A 19,518-nucleotide genomic window follows, 5' to 3' on the forward strand; every position below is an offset into this window, starting at 1 on the left:
ACTCATTTTTACAATATTTATTCTTCCAATCCACGAACACGGTATATTTCTCCATCTATTAGTGTCCTCTTTGATTACTTTCACTAGTGTTTTATAGTTTTCTATGTACAAGTCTTTTGTTTCCTTAGGTAGATATATTCCTAAGTATTTAATTGTTTTCGTTGCAACAGTGAATGGAATAGTTTCCTTAATTTCTCTTTCTATTTTCTCATTATTAGTGTATAGGAATGCAAGGGATTTCTGTGTGTTGATTTTATATCCTGCAACTTTACTGTAATCATTGATTAGCTCTAGTAGTTTTCTGGTAGAGTCTTTAGGGTTTTCTGTGTAGAGGATCATGTCATCAGCGAACAGTGAAAGCTTTACTTCTTCTTTTCCAATTTGTATTCCTTTTATGTCTTTTTCTGCTCTGATTGCTGTGGCCAAAACTTCCAGAACTATGTTGAATAGTAGTGGTGAGAGTGGGCACCCTTGTCTTGTTCCTGACTTTAGGGGAAATGCTTTCAGTTTTTCACCATTGAGGATAATGTTTGCTGTGGGTTTGTCATATATAGCTTTTATTATGTTGAGGTATGTCCCTTCAATTCCCACTTTCTGGAGGGTTTTTATCAAAAATGGATGTTGAATTTTGTCGAAGGCTTTCTCTGCATCTATTGAGATAATCATATGATTTTTATTTTTCAGTTTGTTAATGTGGTGTATTACGTTGATTGATTTGCGGATATTGAAGAATCCTTGCATTCCTGGGATAAAGCCCACTTGGTCATGATGTATGATCTTCTTAATGTGTTGTTGGATTCTGACTGCTAGAATTTTGTTAAGGATTTTTGCATCTATGTTCATCAGTGATATTGGCCTATAGTTTTCTTTTTTTGTGGGGTCTTTACCAGGTTTTGGGATTAGGGTGATGGTGGCCTCATAGAATGAGTTTGGAAGTTTCCCTTCCTCAGCTATTTTCTGGAAGAGTTTGAGTAGAATATGTGTTAGCTCTTCTCTAAATTTTTGGTAGAATTCAGCTGTGAAGCCGTCTGGACCTGGGCTTTTGTTTGCTGGGAGATTTTTGATTACAGTTTCAATTTCCGTGCTTGTGATGGGTTTGTTCAGATTTTCTATTTCTTCCTGGTTCAGTTTTGGAAAGTTGTACTTTTCTAGGAATTTGTCCATTTCTTCCAGGTTATTCATTTTATTGCCATATAATTGCTGATAGTATTCTCTAATAATCCTTTGTATTTCTGTGTTGTCAGTTGTGATCTCTCCATTTTCATTTCTAATTTTATTGATTTGGTTCTTCTCCCTTTGTTTCTTGATGAGTCTGGCTAGTGGTTTGTCAATTTTATTCACCTTCTCAAAGAACCAGCTTTTGGCTTTGTTGATTTTTGCTATGGTCTCTTTTGTTTCTTTTGCATTTATCTCTGCCCTAATTTTTATGATTTCTTTCCTTCTACTGACCCTGGGGTTCTTAATTTCTTCCTTTTCTAGTTGCTTTAGATGTAGAGTTAGGTTATTTAGTTGACTTTTTTCTTGTTTCTTGAGGTGTGCCTGTATTGCTATGAACTTCCCCCTTAGCACTGCTTTTACAGTGTCCCAGAGGTTTTGGGTTGTTGTGTTTTCATTTTCATTCATTTCTATGCATATTTTGATTTCTCTTTTGATTTCTTCTATGATTTGTTCATTATTCAGCAGCGTGTTGTTCAGTCTCCATATGTTGGCACTTTTAATAGTTATTCTCCTGTAATTGAGATCTAATCTTACTGCATTGTGGTCAGAAAAGATGCTTGGAATAATTTCAATTTTTTTGAATTTACCTAGGCTAGATTTATGTCCCAGGATGTGATCTATCCTGGAAAAGGTTCCGTGTGCGCTTGAGAAAAAGGTGAAATTCATTGTTTTGGGGTGAAATGTCCTATAGATATCTATTAGGTCTAACTGTTCTATTATATCATTTAAAGATTGTGTTTCCTTGTTAATTTTCTGTTTAGTTGATCTATCCATAGATGTAAGTGGGGTGTTAAAATCTCCCACTATTATTGTGTTATTGTTAATTTCCCCTTTCATACTTGTTAGTAATTGTCTTACATATTGCGGTGCTCCTATGTTAGGTGCATAAATATTTATAATTGTTATATCTTCTTCTTGGATTGATCCTTTGATCATTATGTAGTTTCCTTCTTTGTCTCGTTTCACAGCCTTTGTTTTAAAGTCTATTTTATCTGATATGAGTATTGCTACTCCTGCTTTCTTTTGGTCTCTATTTGCATGGACTATCTTTTTTCCAGCCCTTCACTTTCAGTCTGTATGCATCCCTCGTTTTGAGGTGGGTCTCTTGCAGACAACATATATGGGGGTCTTGTTTTTGTATCCATTCAGCCAGCCTTTGTCTTTTGGTTGGGGCATTCAACCCATTTACGTTTAAGGTAATTATTGAAAAGTATGATCCCGTAGCCATTTTCTTTATTGCTTTGGGTTCAAGTTTATACACTCTTTCTGTGATTCCTGTCTATAGAAGATCCTTTAGCATTTGTTGGAGAGCTGGTTTGGTGATGCTGAATTCCCTCAGCTTTTGCTTGTCTGTAAAGCTTTTGATTTCTCCTTCATATTTGAATGAGATCCTTGCTGGGTATAGTAATCTGGGCTGTAGGTTATTTTCTTTCATCACTTTAAGTATATCTTGCCACTCCCTTCTGGCCTGAAGAGTTTCTGTTGAAAGATCAGCTGTTATCCTTATGGGAATCCCCTTGAGTGTTATTTGCTGCTTTTCCCTTGCTGCTTTTAATATTTGTTCTTTGTGTTTGATCTTTGTTAATTTGATTAATATGTGTCTTGGAGTATTTCGCCTTGGGTTTATCCTGTTGGGGACTCTCTGGATTTCTTGGACTTGGGTGATTATTTCTTTCCCTATTTTAGGGAAGTTTTCAACTATTATCTCCTCAAGTATTCTCTCATGGTCTTTCTTTTTGTCTTCTTCTTCTGGGACTCCTATGATTCGAATGTTGGAGCGTTTAACATTGTCCCAGAGGTCTCTAATATTGTCCTCATTTCTTTTAATTCGTTTTTCTTTTTTCCTCTCTGTTTCATTTATTTCTACAATTCTATCTTCTAGTTCGCTTATCCTGTCTTCTGCCTCTGTTATTCTACTGTTTGTTCCCTCCAGAGTGTTTCTGATCTCATCTATTGCATTATTCATTGTATATTGACTCTTTTTTATTTCTTCTAAGTCCTTATTAAATCTTTCTTCCATCTTCTCAATCCTTTTCTCCAGGTTATTTATCTGTAACTCCATTTTACTTTCAAGATTTTGAATCATTTTCACCATCAAAATTCGAAATTCTTTATCAGGTAGATTCCCTATATCTTCTTTTGTTTGTGTTGGTGGGCAATTATCTTGTTCCTTTACTTGCTGGGTATTTCTCTGCCTCTTCATCTTGCTTATATTGCTTTGCTTGGGGTGTCCTTTCCCTCTTCTTGCAGTTTGTGGAGTTCTCTTTATTATGTAGTTTCTTCGCTGTGTGTGGGGTTGGACAGGTGACTTGTCCGGGTTCCCTGGTTAGGGAAGCATGTGTCAGTGTTCTGGTAGGTGGAGCTGGATTTCTTCTCTTTCCTTTAGAAGACAATGGGCTGCTTTTCTGGGAGCCTGATGTCCTCTGCCAGTATTCAGAAGTGGTTTTGTGGACTTTACTCCACGTTCAAATGTTCTTTTGATGAATCTTGGACGAGGGGTATCTCCTCAAGGCCGCCCCTCCTGCTTTGAATGTGGATCAGCTCCTCTCGGCCCTCCGGTGCCCAAGCAGCCACCACCTCCTGGACGTGGTACAGCTCCTCTCAGCCACCGCCCCAACCCTGGGCGCGGGGCAGCTCCTCTCAGCCACGATTCTGCACGTGGTCGGTTGCGCCGGGAGCCGGGCGTCTCTCGCGTCTGCGCCGCCGGGAGCCGGGCGTCTCTCGCGTCTGCGCCGCCGGGAGCCGGGCGTCTCTCGCGTCTGCGCCGCCGGGAGCCGGGCGTCTCTCGCGTCTGCGCCGCCGGGAGCCGGGCGTCTCTCGCGTCTGCGCCGCCGGGAGCCGGGCGTCTCTCGCGTCTGCGCCGCCGGGAGCCGGGCGTCTCTCGCGTCTGCGCCGCCGGGAGCCGGGCGTCTCTCGCGTCTGCGCCGCCGGGAGCCGGGCGTCTCTCGCGTCTGCGCCGCCGGGAGCCGGGCGTCTCTCGCGTCTGCGCCGCCGGGAGCCGGGCGTCTCTCGCGTCTGCGCCGCCGGGAGCCGGGCGTCTCTCGCGTCTGCGCCGCCGGGAGCCGGGCGTCTCATCCCCTCCTTTCTTCCTGTGCTCCCTTAATCGCCTCTCTCCACTCAAGCCTGGTGTGATGGGCTTCTTGCATGGGGAGGCGCCACCCGGCCTCGCTCAACTCCAGGGACTTTCCCTGAAGGGTCCCTATCTCTGAAGGGAGTCTCTGAGCAGTGGAAGGTGTGAGGTGGAGTCCTGGTTAACCGCTCAGTTACTGAGCCACGTCCATTTTACATTCACCTCTGAAAAAAATCGCTCAGTCGTGTCCGGCTCTGCAACACCGTGGACTGTGCCTGCCAGGCTGCTTTGTCCGTGGAATCCTTACGGCCGAGAGTAGTAGAGTGGATTGCCATGAAAACAAAATATAGTTATTTTCCGGGGGTGGAGGGGGGCTGGTAGGAGGTTTGTGAGGTTTAAAATGACCTTTGCTGCTTAGTTTGGGTTTGAATCCCAGCTTTGTCCCTGATTAGCCTGTGTGACTCAGGGCCACTGAAGAGGTCTCTGTCCAGCACTGGATGATACTGGAGTCTGGCTAATTCTTTTTTTTTAATTGAAGTATAGTTGATTCACAATGCTTTGTAAATTACTGCTCTACAGCCAAGTGATTCAGTTATATATACACACGCACAGATTCTTTTTATAAAGTATTCTTTTCCATTATGTTTAATAATAGGATCTTGAATATAATTCGCTGTGCTATACTGTAGGGCCTTGTTGTTTATCCATTCTGTGTATAAAGTTTAAATCTGCGGACCCTAACCTCCCTTTCCATTTCTCCCCCAACGCCCTGCGGTTGTGCTTCACTTGGTATGATAATCTCTGGCTGCGTCCCTGTTGCTGCAAAGGGCATTATCTCCTTTTTATGCCTGAGTAATATTCCATTGTATACATGTACCACGTCTTCTTTATCCATTCCTTTGTTGATGGATGTTTAGGTTGTTTCCATGTCTTGGCTACGGTGAATAGTGCTGCTATGAGCATGAGGGTGCATGGATCTTTGAATTTTGGTTTTGTCTGGATATATGCCCAGGAGTGGGATTGCTGGATCAATCATATGTTAATTCTAGTTTTAGTTTTCTAAGGACCCTCCATGTGAGAGTTGGACTGTGAAGAAAGCTGATCGTCGAAGAATCGATGCTTTTGAACTGTGGTGTTGGAGAAGACTCTTGAGAGTCCCTTATACTGCAAGGAGATCCAACCAGTCCATTCTAAAGGAGATCAATCCTGGATATTCATTGGAGGGACTGATGCTAAAGCTGAAACTGCAATACTTTGGCCACCTCATGCGACGAGTTGACTCACTGGAAAAGACTCTGATGCTGGGAAAGGTTGGGGGTGGGAGGAGAAGGGGACGACGGAGAATGAGATGGCTGGATGGCATCACCGACTCTGTGGACATGAGTTTGGGTGAACTCCGGGAGTTGGTGATGGACAGGGAGGCCTGGCGTGCTGTGATTCATGGGGTCGCGGAGAGTCGGACACGACTGAGCGACTGAACTGAACTGAACTGAACTGAAGGACCCTCCATACTGTTTTCCACAGTGGCTGCATCATCATACATTCCCACCAACAGTGTAGGAGGGTTCCCAAGGCTGGCTAATTCTAAGGTGAAGGATTTAGTAAACCTAAACCAAATTTTTGGCTCCAGATCTACAGCACCCTCTTCAACTGACATATTAGTAATAAAATTGACCTGTAAATTTCCATTGTCTGATTCTTTTGTCTTATTTATCAATCGTTCCACACTCAGAAAGAGGAAAAAGGTTACTGCTTAGTCTTCACATTAGCACAACCGACTTTATAGGGCTACTGTGAGGTTATGTGAGAAATTTGTACCAAGCACATTGTACTTTCCCTGCTGGGTAAATGGTAGCTACCCTGACTGTGTTATTTTGATGGGGTAGATGTGGAAGTCCCGCTCAAGTGGCTGATTGTTCATGGTGCTAAATAAACATCCTCTTTCATGGCCTGGGTCCTAGAAAACCCAGGTGAGACATGGCCCTATGGGCAAGTATTTGAGAGGACTGCATGGCAGAAGAGAGCCCTCCAACATGGAAAGGAGTAAGGAAACCTTTATCATACTATTGGTGGATCAGACAACCTGAGAGGTGATGGGCTTTGAGAGTGGGATGCTCATATCACCTGACCAGAAGGCTTTTAGCCAGGACAATAGCATCAACTGGGATTGTCCTAGGCAAATCAGGAAATATGGTCACCCTATCCTAAGGCCATACAAGTAGCACCTGAAAGAACTGAGACGGAACTTGGATCTATCCCACTCTGTCTCAAAGTGCTTTCTTATACTTGTTTTTTTTAAATCCTGAGAGTGACCTTACGAAGTGATCACTCCCATTTTGTAGCTGAAGACACTGAAGTTATATAGTTAGTAAGTAATGGAGTTTGTGCTCTGATCTTTGCTTTTGACTGGTTTTGGAGGTAATTCTCGGAGAAGGCAATGGCACCCCACTCCAGTACTCTTGCCTGGAAAATCCCACAGATGGAGGAGCCTGGTAGGCTGCAGTCCATGGGGTCACTGAGAGTCGGACACGACTGAGCGACTTCACTTTCACTTTCCTGCATTGGAGAAGGAAATGGCAACCCACTCCAGTGTTCTTGCCTGGAGAATCCCAGGGACAGGGGAGCCTGGTGGGCTTCCGTCTATGGGGTCGCACAGAGTCGGACACGACTGAAGTGACTTAGCAGCAGCAGCAGCAGAGGTAATTTTCAACTCCACCAAGCCTCACTGGGCATTGGTCTTCATCTTTGAGACCTTGTGATTGGATTATTCAGGGTAGCAGACTTGCCTCATTTGAGAGCTTTCTAACAGGGCTCTGTATCATTGCATGAAACTTTCCACCCCCATTAGGACTTTTGTTTCAAAGCCTTTGACTGTGTGGGTCAATACCAGACCACCTGACCTGCCTCCTGAGAAATCTGTATGCAGGTCAAGAAGCAACAGTTAGAACCAAACATGGAACAATGGACTGGTTCCAAATTGGGAAAGGATTACGTCAAGGCTGTATATTGTCACCCTGCTTATTTAACTTCTATGCAGAGTACATCATGGGAAATGCCGGCCTGGATGAAGCACAAGCTGGAATCAAGATTGCCAGGAGAAATATCAATAGCCTCAGATATGCAGATGACACCACCCTTATGGCAGAAAGTGAAGAGGAACTAAAGAGCCACTTTATGAAAGTGAAACAGGAGAGTGAAAAAGTTGGCTTAAAACTCAACATTCAGAAAACTAAGATCATGGCATCTGGTCCCATCATTTCATGCCAAATGGGGAAACAGTGGAAACAGTGAGAGACTTTATTTTTTGGGGCTCCAAAATCACTGCAGATGGTGACTGCAGCCATGAAATTAAAAGACGCTTGCTCCTTGGAAGAAAAGTTATGACCAACCTAGACAGCATATTAAAAAGCAGAGATTACTGTTGACAAAGATCCATCTAGTCAAAGCTGTGGTTTTTCCAGTAGTCATGTATGGATGTGAGAGTTGGACCATCAAGAGAGCTGAGCACCAAAGAATTGATGCTTCTGAACTGTGGTGTTGAAGAAGACTGATGAGAGTCCCTTGGACTGCAAGGAGATCCAACCAGTCCATCCTAAAGAAGATTAGTCCTGAATATTCATTGGAAGGACTGATGCTGAAGCTGAAGCTCCAATACTTTGGCCACCTGATGCAAAGAACTGACTCATTGGAAAAGATCCTGATGCTGGGAAATATTGAAGGCAGGAGGAGAAGGGGACGACAGAGGATGAGATGGTTGGATGGCATCACCGATTTGATGGACATGAGTTTGAACAAGCTCTGGGAGTTGGTGATGGACAGTGAAGCCTGGCGTGCTGCAGTATATGGGGTTACAAATAGTTGGACATGACTGAGCCACTGAACTGAACTGAGGACTTCTGTAGAAGGGCTCTGGTATGGCTGGTGAGGTTGCACTTGATGATTTCAGGTGACCCTTCCAATCCAACTTCTAAGAGTCTAAAACTCCTTGAGAGCAGATTTGGTGTATTCTTTGAACTCTCAACGTTCAGAGGAGATGCTCAGGAAATGTTAAAACTATGTAAGGACTATAACTGCAGAAGCAGGATATACCTGAAACAAGTCTAGGCACCTCCATTTGATGGCTGGGGTGCTGTCACAAGCCTTTATAGTCTCTGAACTTTGGTTTTCTCATAAAAATGCAGAATAGTTTCCTCCCTCCCTCACAGATTTGATAGGACAATAAAATTAATGTGAGTACATTGAAAACTGAAACACTGTACAAAAATAGCAATGTTTCCTGTTGCCAGCATTCAGTCTTGCTTTCCAAATTGCTTCTCTTATCCATTTATAGACAGAAGGAGAACAGGGAAGGACTATGGGAAGAGCACTGACAATAGTTAGACAGCCTCAGATTTGAATGCTCAACAGCACCAGCCACTTGTGTGCCAAGTAGAGTGTTCTTTCTGGACCTCAATGCTAAGAATAGCTACCTTGCATGGATTTTATGAAGACATTGTGTGCTAAACATGGATTTCTATTCCTGGCACATAGACCTCCAATAAAGGGTGGCCTCTTTTAATGTCTGCTGGGTTCTATAACTGTCAACTTGTGCTCTCAGGGCCAAGAAGAAGTCACTCTGGGTAGCCTTATGCAGGGTCCTGGAAAGGTACTCAGACTCTGGGCGCCTGTGTTGAAAATCCTCTCTGGCTGGTGTGCTGGAAATACACTCCATGGATTTTGCCCTGAAGATGTGTTCTGTTTATAATTCATTCCCACTCCTTGGAAAACAATTCGATAAAATGCAATTGGTTTTTCCCTGGCCCAGGGCAGGGATGAGGGATAGCATATTATTATTTTTTAAAAATATATAAATAATAAGTCATAAAACAGCACTGGGCACACAGCAGAGTCAATAAATGCTTGCTTGGGTAAAGTAAAGTGATGCCTCTGTTTTTCCATGGCTGCTGTACTGGCTGAACTATTCCCGTCCTCCATTACAGTTTTTTTTTTTTTTTTTTTTGTTAACTGAAAAAGAAATACATGCATACGGTAAAAAATTCAAACACAAAAATACACAAGGGAAAAAAGGTCTCCCTCATCCTCTTTTCTCTCAACACTACAACTGTTGACAATTTCTTGTGTATTTTTCAAATATGCTATGCACATTCCAACCTACGTTTGTAAACTCCTTTTAAAGTTTTGCTTATTTTTTAACCTAGAAGGGTTTAAGTTCTTAAGTGGCTTCTGCCCTACCTAGTCAGCTGTGTGCGGGAAGTATGACAGCCGCTCCACACCTGGGGGCTTATTCCGAGCCCTTGACGGGACCCCTAGTGTCGGGAGTGGTTTTCTCAGGACGGGTGGAGACCAGGCACCGGCCCTCGGGCAGTCTGCTCCGGGCTCCGGCTCTGACCTCCTCATCCCCGCCCAGCCCCTGTGTGTGACCCAGCAGTTAAGTCAGGCCCGGGAGGCACCCTGAGATCGTCTCCCAGACGGTCAAAAGGGGGAATTTATTCTCGCCCCAAGGTAGCTCTAAGGCTCGCTACCACGCCTGCTGGTGCTTGCTCGCGGGAGCGACTGGAAGCCCGGCTCGGCGCGGGCGCTGGGATTGTGATCCGGTAGGGGCTTTGCAGGGCGGGGGCTGCAATGGGCTCCACCCTCGAGCTGAAATTTGAGCTGCGCGCCCTGAGAGCCGGGCAAGGGGCGCAGAGGCAGGACTTGGCGCCTCCTTTTGGGTGCGCGGCCCCAGGAGCCAAAGTTCTCCTCTCCGTCGCAGCTGTTCCCCTCGCCCTTCTCCCTCCGTCTCCCTCTCCTCCCTGCCCCCCCGCAACCACCTTGCTCCCCGCGTCCCTCGCCCTCCCCTTCCCCTCGCGCTCCCCCCGCCCCTCCCTCGCGGGGCCCGCGTAGCCGCGAAAACCTGGCACCGGTCTCCAGGCTCGGGACCGGCCCCGCGCATGCGCAGGGGCGGCGACCGCCCGGCCGCCAGTCGGAAGCTCCAGCTCCGAGCCCGGGGAGCGGCCGCAGAGGCTGCCCGGCCCCGCCGCCCCTCCCGCCGTTGGCGCCTGCTCCGGGCCCGGGGGCCCCGGCCGCGTAAGTGCAAGAAGGGGGTGCCCCTGGGCAGGGGACCGGGCCGGCCTCGGGAGGGCTGTCCGTGGGTCGCGGCGCGCGCGGGGGCGCCGAGCAGCGTGAGTTCCGCGGAGGGGCTCGACTCCGCCCGCACCTGCCGCGGCCACCTGCCCCGGCCCGGCGGCCCGGCCTCCCCCGTCCGCGCCCGCGCCCGAACCGCCCCGGCCCGCACCTGCCGCCTTTCGGGCCCGGCCCGGCCTCCCCTCCGCGGGCGCCCGCCGTCCCCGGCCCCCCCGCGGCCCCCGCCCCCGACCGGGGGTCTGCGGACGCGGCCGGGACCGCCCGGCTCGGTTTCCTGTCTTCCTCCGTCTCCTCTGGGTTCTAAGTGGCCCAGATCCCGCGCGGCGGCGTCAGGCACAGTCTCCCGCGGTCGAGCTCCCGAAATTGTCAAGTCCAGCTTCTCTCGGCCGAGTCTCGGAAATGCAGAGCCGGTGCCCGCCTGGGTCTCCGCCCCCAGTCCATCTGCCCCGCGCGAACGCCTTTCCACGGAGTGTGCTGGTGTCAGGGTGGGATGCTTGTGGATTCCACTTGTTCTTACAGAAGGCTCCACAGTGCCGAAGGCAGGCTTGGGTTAGTTAAAAATGAGCAGAAGGCTGTGACCTCCTCCTCCCTCTTCTCTGCTCCTCCCCACCCAGTTTAAAGGCATCTGGCGATTCTTAAAAGTTAGTTACAGTCTCTTCCTAGTCCGGCCCAGCTAGTGTTCCCTAGTATGAAACAACAGCACTTAGAGACCTGATGCTGGAGAACCAGGAATCTTGCAATCCTTAAAGATCCCTTGGCAAGGTTTTTTCTTAAATTGTGGGCCTGTCCAGTGGAATAGAGGGAAAAATAGTTAAGAAATATTTTATCAAGTAACAGCTTTATCGAGAGAATGTTCCCATACGGTAAAGTCCACCCATTTAAATTGTACACTTAAGTGGTTTTCAGTGTATTCCCAGTTGTGCAACCATTATTAATCCAGACCATTTTCATCACTTCAAATAGAAATTCCACATCCGTTGTCTGCACCTGGAACAGCCACAGATTTACTCTGTCTCCAAGGAGTTGCATATTTGGGGCATTTTATGTAAATAGAACCATGCAGTATATGGTCTTTTGTGCCTGGCTTCTTTCACTCTGCATGATGTTTTCAGGGTGCGCCCATGAAACACTAACAGTGTTAGTACTGTTCATGGCTGAGTAGTGTTCTGTGGATCGACTGTATTTTGTTTTTCCATTTATCAGGTGATAGATGTCTCTGTTGTTTCCACTTTTTGTACTGCCATGAATGTTCGTGTACTACTTTTTGTGTGGATGTGTATTTTCAAATCTCTGGTATATACCTAGGAGTAGAACTGCTGTTTATATGGCAACTCTGTGTTTAACTTTTTGAGGAAATACCAAGTTGAAGAAATATATTCTTTTTTAAAATAAATATTTATTTATTTATTTGGCTGTACTGGGTCTTAGTTGCCATGTGTGGAATCCTTCATCTTCCTTGCAGCATGATCTTTGGTTACAGTGTGGAGCTCTTAGTTGCGGCATGTGGGATCTAATTCCCCAACCAGGGTTCAGACCCAGGCTCCCTGCATTGGGAGTGCAGCGTCATAGCTACTGGAACACCGGGGAAGTCCCTGAAGAAATATATTCTTAACGTTTTAATATTTGTATTAGATTAGTCTCAGAGTAATTGGTGATGGACAGGGAAGCCTGGCGTGCTGCAGTCCATGGGGTCGCAAAGAGTCAGACACGACTGAACGACTGGACTGAACTGGAGTCTCAGACACCAGAGCTGGCTCAATGCCAGGGCGCATTTCATTAGATTCTTTCTCCCTTGAAGAAACTAGTGGAAAAGCATTGACTCTGGAGCCAGTTTGCCACTTGCAGATTAGGAGACCCTGAGCAAATGACTGAGCCTGGTTCTTTATCTGTAAGGTTGACAGTAGGAGTGCTTGTTTCTTAGATTGTTGTGAAGTCTGAATATGATATGATAGATTGTAAAGTGCATAGTGCAATTTCCTATTTCTACCTTACATAAGACAAATTTATTCCAGTGTTAGTTGCATATTTTGAATCTGGGTCAAAGGTGAACAAGAACTTTGCTGATAGTGAGCTCCTTCAGGGAAAACGTTTGTCAATTTTTATTTTTGCCCAGATGGTATGATGGAAAACTGCTGCCAACTACTCTCACTACTGTTTTATAAAAGCAAGAATGTTTGGAAGTTCTTTGGTGGTCCAGTGGTTAAGGCAGTGCTTTCACTGCCATGACCCAGGTTCAGTTTCAGGCTGGGGAACTAAGATCCTACAAAGTCGTGTGGCTTGGGCATTTTGAAAAAAAAGAAAAATTAGAACTTTTTTTTTTTTTGGCTGCAGCCTGAGGCAAGTGGGATCTTAGTTCCGTAACCAGGAATCAAACCCGCACCCCCTGCCTTGGAAGCGAGGAGTCTTAACTACTGGATTGCTAGGGAAGTCCCCTACTCCCCTCAAAAAAGAATGTTTTAACAGCAAAAAAATGATAAAGTTCGTAACCTAAGAATGTGCTTAGTTGCTCAGTCATGTCTGATTCTTGGTGACCCCAAGGACTGCAGCCCACCAGGCTCCTCTGTCCATAGGATTCTCCAGGCAAGAATACTGGAGTGGGTTGCTATTTTTCTTCTCCAAATCTAAGAATAAATAACAATAATAGTTAACATTTATAAAACATATACTAAATTTACTTTAGTTTTATGGAACACTTAAACATTATTTGTATTTTTCTCGTGTTACTTCAGACCAGAGAAACTGAACACCTCCTGCCCTCAAACTGTGTCTGAGAGCCACAGGCCACCTGTCTTCAGGCAGATCTACACCTGTAACTCACGTGCCTTTTTTGTGCAGCGACTTCTTTGCTCATAAAAGCAGGGTGTTTTGGGATCAGCAGCATCATCTTCTGTTAGAGGAGAAGGGCTGGGCCAGGCCCTGAAATTAGGCAACCTGCTGAGACCCACCCTGTAAGCTTTTTGAAGTTGGATCTTCTTCCTTTTTAAAAAAAATTTATTTATTTTGAAGGATAATTGCTTTACAATATTGTATTGGTTTCTACCACACATCAATATGAAGCAGCCACAGGTATAGATGTCTCCTCCCTCTTGAACCTCCCTCCCAACAGGATCTTCTTCCTTTTTTAACTCTTCTGTGAAACGTTTGATGTTTATGTACAGTTTAAAGAAGAGCAAGACGAGCACCCCTGGGTCTGCCATCCAGCTTAAGAGACACAGCTGCTACTTCTGCAGCCCCGCGGCTTCGCTTTCAAACTGCCTCCTCTTTGCCACCCAAGTAACCACTGTCCAAATTTATCTTTTTCTTTACAATTTTACCATATTTGTAAACAACATATTGTTTAGTTCAATTCAGTTCAGTTCAGTTAAGTCGCTCAGTTGTGTCCGACTCTTTGCGACCCCATGAATCACAGCATGCCAGGCCTCCCTGTTCATCACCAACTCCCAGAGTTCACTCAAACTCATGTCCATCGAGTCGGTGATGCCATCCAGCCATCTCATTCTCTGTCATCCCCTTCTCCTCCTGCCCCCAATCCTTCCCAGCATTAGAGTCTTTTCCAGTGAGTCAACTCGTTGCATGAGGTGGCCAAAGAATTGGAGTTTCAGCTTTAGCATCAGTCCTTCCAATGAACACCCAGGATTGATCTCCTTTAGAATGGACTGGTTGGATCTCCTTGCAGTACAGGGACTCTCAAGAGTCTTCTCCAGCACCACAGTTCAAAAGCATCAATTCTTTGGTGCTCAGCTTTCTTCACAGTCCAGCTCTCACATCCATACATGACCACTGTTTAGCAGTGCCTATTAAACTTTACATAAGTGGAATGGCGCTGCTTCTATTAATCCATAACTTGCTTTGTTTGCCCATCATGTTTTTGAGACTCATCTTCCTCTAGGTCGTTCATTTACACTGTTCAAAGTATTCTGTTGTGTTGAAAGACCACAGTTTAGTTACCCATCCTCCTAACAATGGACAGCTTTGTTTTTTCCAGTTCTTGCTTCTATAAACCTGCCTAGCACATGCCAGAGTTCCTCTAGCAAGTCAGGGCCCAGGATGTACCAGTCTACATGCCCACCTGTCAAATAGGAGTTGCCTTTGCATCTACATCTGTATCTGCATCTTTGCAAATGTGGTGGTTTTTATGCTTAAGACATTTTGTCTGTATACCCATGTTTATGATAGTATTATTCATAGCAGCCAAAGCTAGGAACAACCCAAATGATCTTCAATGAATGAATAAATAAAATGTGTTATACACCTTTATACATAAATGTGTATACTATTCCAGGGAATATTATTCAGCATTAAATAAGGAAATTCTGATACATGCTACAACACGGATGAACCTTGAAGACACTGTGCTAAGTGAAATGAGCCAGCCACAGCATGGTTCCACTGGGGTGACGTGCCTAGAGTGGTCTGACTCAGAGACAGAAAGTAGATGGTGAGACTGGGACTGGGGTTGAAGGGATGGGAATTAGTGTTAAATGGGGACAGAGCTTCAGTTGGTAAAGGTGAAAACATTCTGGAGATGGTTGCATAGCAATGTGAATGTTGAGAGAGCTTGTGGACCCTTTGCCCAATTTCCCTTAATGGTACCGTCTTGCAGAGGATGAGACGGTTGAATGGCATCATTGACTCAATGGACATGAATTTGAGCAAACTCTGGGAGATAGTGAAGGACAGTGAAGCTTGGCATGCTGCAGTCCATGGGATTGCAAAGAGTCAGACATGACGTAGCGACTGAAGAACAGCCATCTTGCAAAGTTACAGTACAATATTGAAACCAGAATATTGACTCACTAATCCTTTGAGGTTTGTCTTATTATGCACATTTTTATTCACGATTAAACTGGGGCTTAGAGAAGCACACAGGTCTGTCTGGGTCACTGACATGGCTAGTGTGGAGCCGGGGTGGAACGGGGCTTCAGATTTACAGGCAGTGCCATTATGATGCTCTGTGGATGGAGCAGCATTCATCTGCTTGTTTGTCCATTCATTTAACAAACATTTATTAACTCCTATGGGCCAGATGCTTTCGTATGGGTTATCTAACTGAATTCCTCAACAGCACTGAGAATCAGGTAATATTGTTTTCTTTCTTCCTCTTAAAAAAATAATTACTGGAGTATAGTTGATGCTGTTTTCTTTTTATATTTGATAAAATTGGCACAGCAAGGTCATAAAAACTCTCCGAAGGAAACTTGATTCATAAAATGAGGGACGGTAATGGCGTGTAGTTCCTCCTCTGTCTCACACTGTGCTTGGTACTTTGCAGTTTGCAGCCTTCCTTAATCCAGATATCTTCTTAGAAGGCAAGTTTTATATTACCCCCATTAGTTTTCAGCTCAGGAGCTCAGGTGGCCTGGAGTAGAGTCCTGGTCTTCTGATTCCACCGTGGAATCTTCATGATTTCTGCTGAGAGGCTGAGGAAGCAGTTCCTTCCTTCCTTCCTTAATTCAGCCCTCTTTGAGCACTGACTCCTCATCGGTGTCTGGTGAGGTACTGGGAATAGAAACCCTGAGCGGCTCCTTTTAAACCGCAGGGGCTCCAAGCTTGCTCCAGGAGCGGGGTACTGTGGTAAGAGCTATGGTAGCCTTGCACGGAGAACCCTCGAGGACAGACGGAACCCCAGTGCTTGGCTCGGGACTTGCCCAGCCTTCCAGCTGGGGGACGCCGGCATCCCCGCGTGCTGGAGTGGGAGACAGCCTGCAAAACCCGTGCGCATCCTCAAAGCCCCTTCTTTTCTCTGGGCAGGGGCTTCACCATGAGTGTCCCTGACTACATGCAGTGCGCCGAGGACCACCAGACTCTCCTCGTGGTGGTCCAACCTGTGGGGATCGTCTCGGAGGAGAACTTCTTCAGGATCTACAAGAGGATCTCGTCGGTGAGCCAGATCAGCGTGCGCGACTCGCAGCGTGCGCTCTACATCCGCTACCGGCACCACTACCCGCCCGAGAACAGCGAGTGGGGTGACTTCCAGACCCACCGCAAGGCCGTGGGCCTCATCACCCTCACCGACTGCTTCTCGGCCAAGGACTGGCCGCAGACCTTGGAGAAGTTCCACGCGCAGAAGGAGATCTACGGCTCCACGCTGTACGACTCGCGTCTCTTCGTGTTCGGGTTGCAAGGGGAGATCGCGGAGCCGCCGCGCACCGACGTGGCCTTCTACCCCAGCTACGAGGACTGCGCGACGGTGGAGAAGCGCGTCGAGGACTTCGTGGAGTCGCTGTTCATCGTGCTCGAGTCCAAGCGCCTGGACAGGGCCACGGACAAGTCCGGGGACAAGATCCCGCTCCTCTGTGTCCCCTTCGAGAAGAAGGACTTCGTGGGGCTGGACACAGACAGTAGGTAAGTCGGCCTGGAGCCCAGGCTCCAGAAAGCGACGAGCAAGCGGGAGGGTTTCCTGCAGTGGTGGCGGGAGAAGGGTGCAGTCCACTGGGTTTCAGACTTTCTAAAATTGAGTGGAACAGACTTAGGGTTCGTGTGACACTTAACTCCCGCTTTTTAGCCCAGACCCCCTGCTGGGATTCCTGGAGCGGCTGTCCAGGAGGCAGCCACTGTCACTAGGACGGTAGAGGAAGCTGAGCTGAGATGGGCTGCAGTAAAAGGCAGGACAGGTGCTGAGACATTCTGGGAAGAAGAATGTGGACTATCTCAGTGTTTATTGTTTTAAATTGATTGCACGTCAAAATTGCACGTTTTAGGTATATGAGATCAGAGGACATTATTAAAATCAGTTGGAGTGTTTGCTTTTTACCTTTTTAAATGTGGCAACTGGACAGCTTCATTCACGTGGCTTGCATCTTACTCCTATTGGACAGCACTGCCCCAGGACACATTGTGAAGACTGTTATTCAGCCTCACCCCTTCCGTGTGTAGATGGGGTGCTGAGCCCCAGAGGCAGCAAAACTCCAGCCTGCTGGGCTGGAGCTGGGCCAGTGCCTCCTGCCTCCCAGGCCAGGCCCCTCCTCCTGCCAGACTCCCTGGAGCCAGGTCCCCCACTTAGGATATCAGAAGTGCTGCTGCTGCTGCTGCTGCTAAGTCGCTTCAGTCGTGTCTGACTCTGTGCGACCCCATAGACGGCAGCCCACCAGGCTTCCCCATCCCTTGGATTCTCCAGGCAAGAATACTAGAGTGGGTTGCCGTTTCCTTCTCCAATGCATGAAAGTGAAAAGTGAAAGTGAAGTCGCTCAGTGGTGTCCGACTCTTTGCAACCCCATAGACGGCAGCCTACCAGGCTCCTCTGTCCATGAGATTTTCCAGGCAAGAGTACTGGAGTGGGGTGCCATTGCCTTCTCCGCAGAACCACTGCAGAGACTCCTGAAAGAGCTCCTGGTACAGAGGACAGTGTGTTCATGGTCTCTGTGTCACAGGGATCACGCAGTCCTCACGTTAGCCTTGTGATGCGGTCATCAGAGTCGCAGACGAGCTCTGCGGGGCCCCTGCTTGCCCTCTGCTCTGTTTCCCCATGGCCCTCCTGCAGAAAAGAGCAGAGATATGGTCCCCTCGCTGGCAAGAGCGCTGCCGCCTGGGGCGCTGAGCCTCTCCTGTCCTCTGCAGAGCTTGCGTGCTGGTCCTGCAGGCGAGGACGGAGGACATGGTGTGGGCGCCGCCATGTCTGCTGCAGAGTAGGTGCTCAGGGTTTCCTGAACTCACTGAGGTCAAACCCGACTTTCTGGTTGTTGATAAGTTAGAGAAAAAGATGTCAGAGAGCCAAGGGAAGAAGTCCAGGCCAGCTCTGCGAGGAGAGGCCCAGAGGCTCTGGGCCGCCCCCTGGAGGTGGTGCCTGGCAGGGTCTGGAGGGGTCTCCCTCTCCCACCTGGACACGTTGTGTGGCCTCAGGAAGGACAGGGCGTGTCACACCCACAGCCTGTACTTGCTGCTCGCATGACCCTGTGATCGCCATGTCCGCCCTGCCCTCTTGCCCCTTGCAGCCCAGGTGGCAAGGTTTATGAGCCCGGGCAACACCAAGGGGCAGAGCTGCCTGCGCCAGACCCACTCAGACCCTCCAGACCAACCAGAGCCACTCAGACCCTCCAGAGCCTCCAGAGCCACCAGACCCACTCAGACCCTCCAGACCCACCAGACCCTCCAGACCCACTCAGACCCTCCAGACCTACCAGAGCCACTCAGACCCACTCAGACCCCCCAGACCCACGCAGACCCACCAGACCCACTCAGACCCTCCAGACCCACTCAGACCCTCCAAACCCTCCAGACCCACTCAGACCCACTCAGACCCTCCAGACCCACCAGACCCTCTAGACCCACTCAGACCCTCCAGACCCACCAGAGCCACTCAGACCCACTCAGACCCTCCAGACCCTCCAGAGCCACCAGACCCACTCAGACCCTCCAGACCCACCAGACCCACCAGACCCACTCAGACCATCAGACCCACCAGACCCTCCAGACCCACTCAGACCCTTCAGACCCACCAGACCCACTCAGACCCACTCAGACCCCCCAGACCCACTCAGACCCTCCAGACCCACCAGAGCCATTCAGACCCACGCAGACCCTCCAGACCCACCAGAGCCACTCAGATCCACTCAGACCCTCCAAACCCTCCAGACCCACTCAGACCCTCCGAACCCACTCAGACCCTCCAGACCCACCAGAGCCACTCAGACCCCCCAGACCCACTCAGACCCTCCAGACCCACCAGAGCCACTCAGACCCACTCAGACCCCCCGGACCCTCCAGACCCACGCAGACCCACGCAGACGCTCCAGACCCACCAGAGCCACTCAGACCCACTCAGACCCTCCAGACCCACCAGAGCCACTCAGACCCACTCAGACCCCCCAACCCCCCAGACCCTCCAGACCCACGCAGACCCACCAGATGCTCCAGACCCACCAGAGCCACTCAGACCCACTCAGACCCTCCAGACCCACTCATACCCACCAGATGCTCCAGACCCACCAGAGCCTCCAGACCCTCCCAACCCACTCAGACCCTCCAGACCCATCAGACCGACCAGAGCCACTCAGACCCTACAGACCCTCCAGACCCACCAGACCCTCCAGACCCACCAGACCCACCAGACCCTCCAGACTCACTCAGACCATCAGACCCTCCAGACCCTCCAGACCCACTCAGACCCA

At 48.2% G+C, this 19,518-nt stretch overlaps 1 protein-coding gene across 3 annotated transcripts in view; it reads left to right on the plus strand.

Annotated features, from left to right (window-relative positions):
* The first annotated feature begins 10,224 nt into the window (after positions 1-10,224).
* The window catches only part of TRAPPC9 (trafficking protein particle complex subunit 9), a 415,657-nt gene continuing 406,363 nt past the window's right edge, over positions 10,225-19,518 (plus strand). For all 3 annotated transcript variants that reach the window (XM_055431945.2, XM_055431946.2, XM_088844845.1), the window contains exons 1-2: positions 10,225-10,354; positions 16,163-16,756. In XM_055431945.2, coding sequence (XP_055287920.1) covers positions 16,173-16,756 — 584 coding nt within the window. In that variant the 5' untranslated portion in view covers positions 10,225-10,354; positions 16,163-16,172. The remainder of the gene's footprint in view (positions 10,355-16,162; positions 16,757-19,518) is intronic.

The sequence above is a fragment of the Moschus berezovskii genome, chromosome 16, assembly GCF_049115385.1.
Source record: "Moschus berezovskii isolate FMDL1 chromosome 16, NW_MosBer_1.0, whole genome shotgun sequence".
NCBI lineage: Eukaryota > Metazoa > Chordata > Mammalia > Artiodactyla > Moschidae > Moschus > Moschus berezovskii.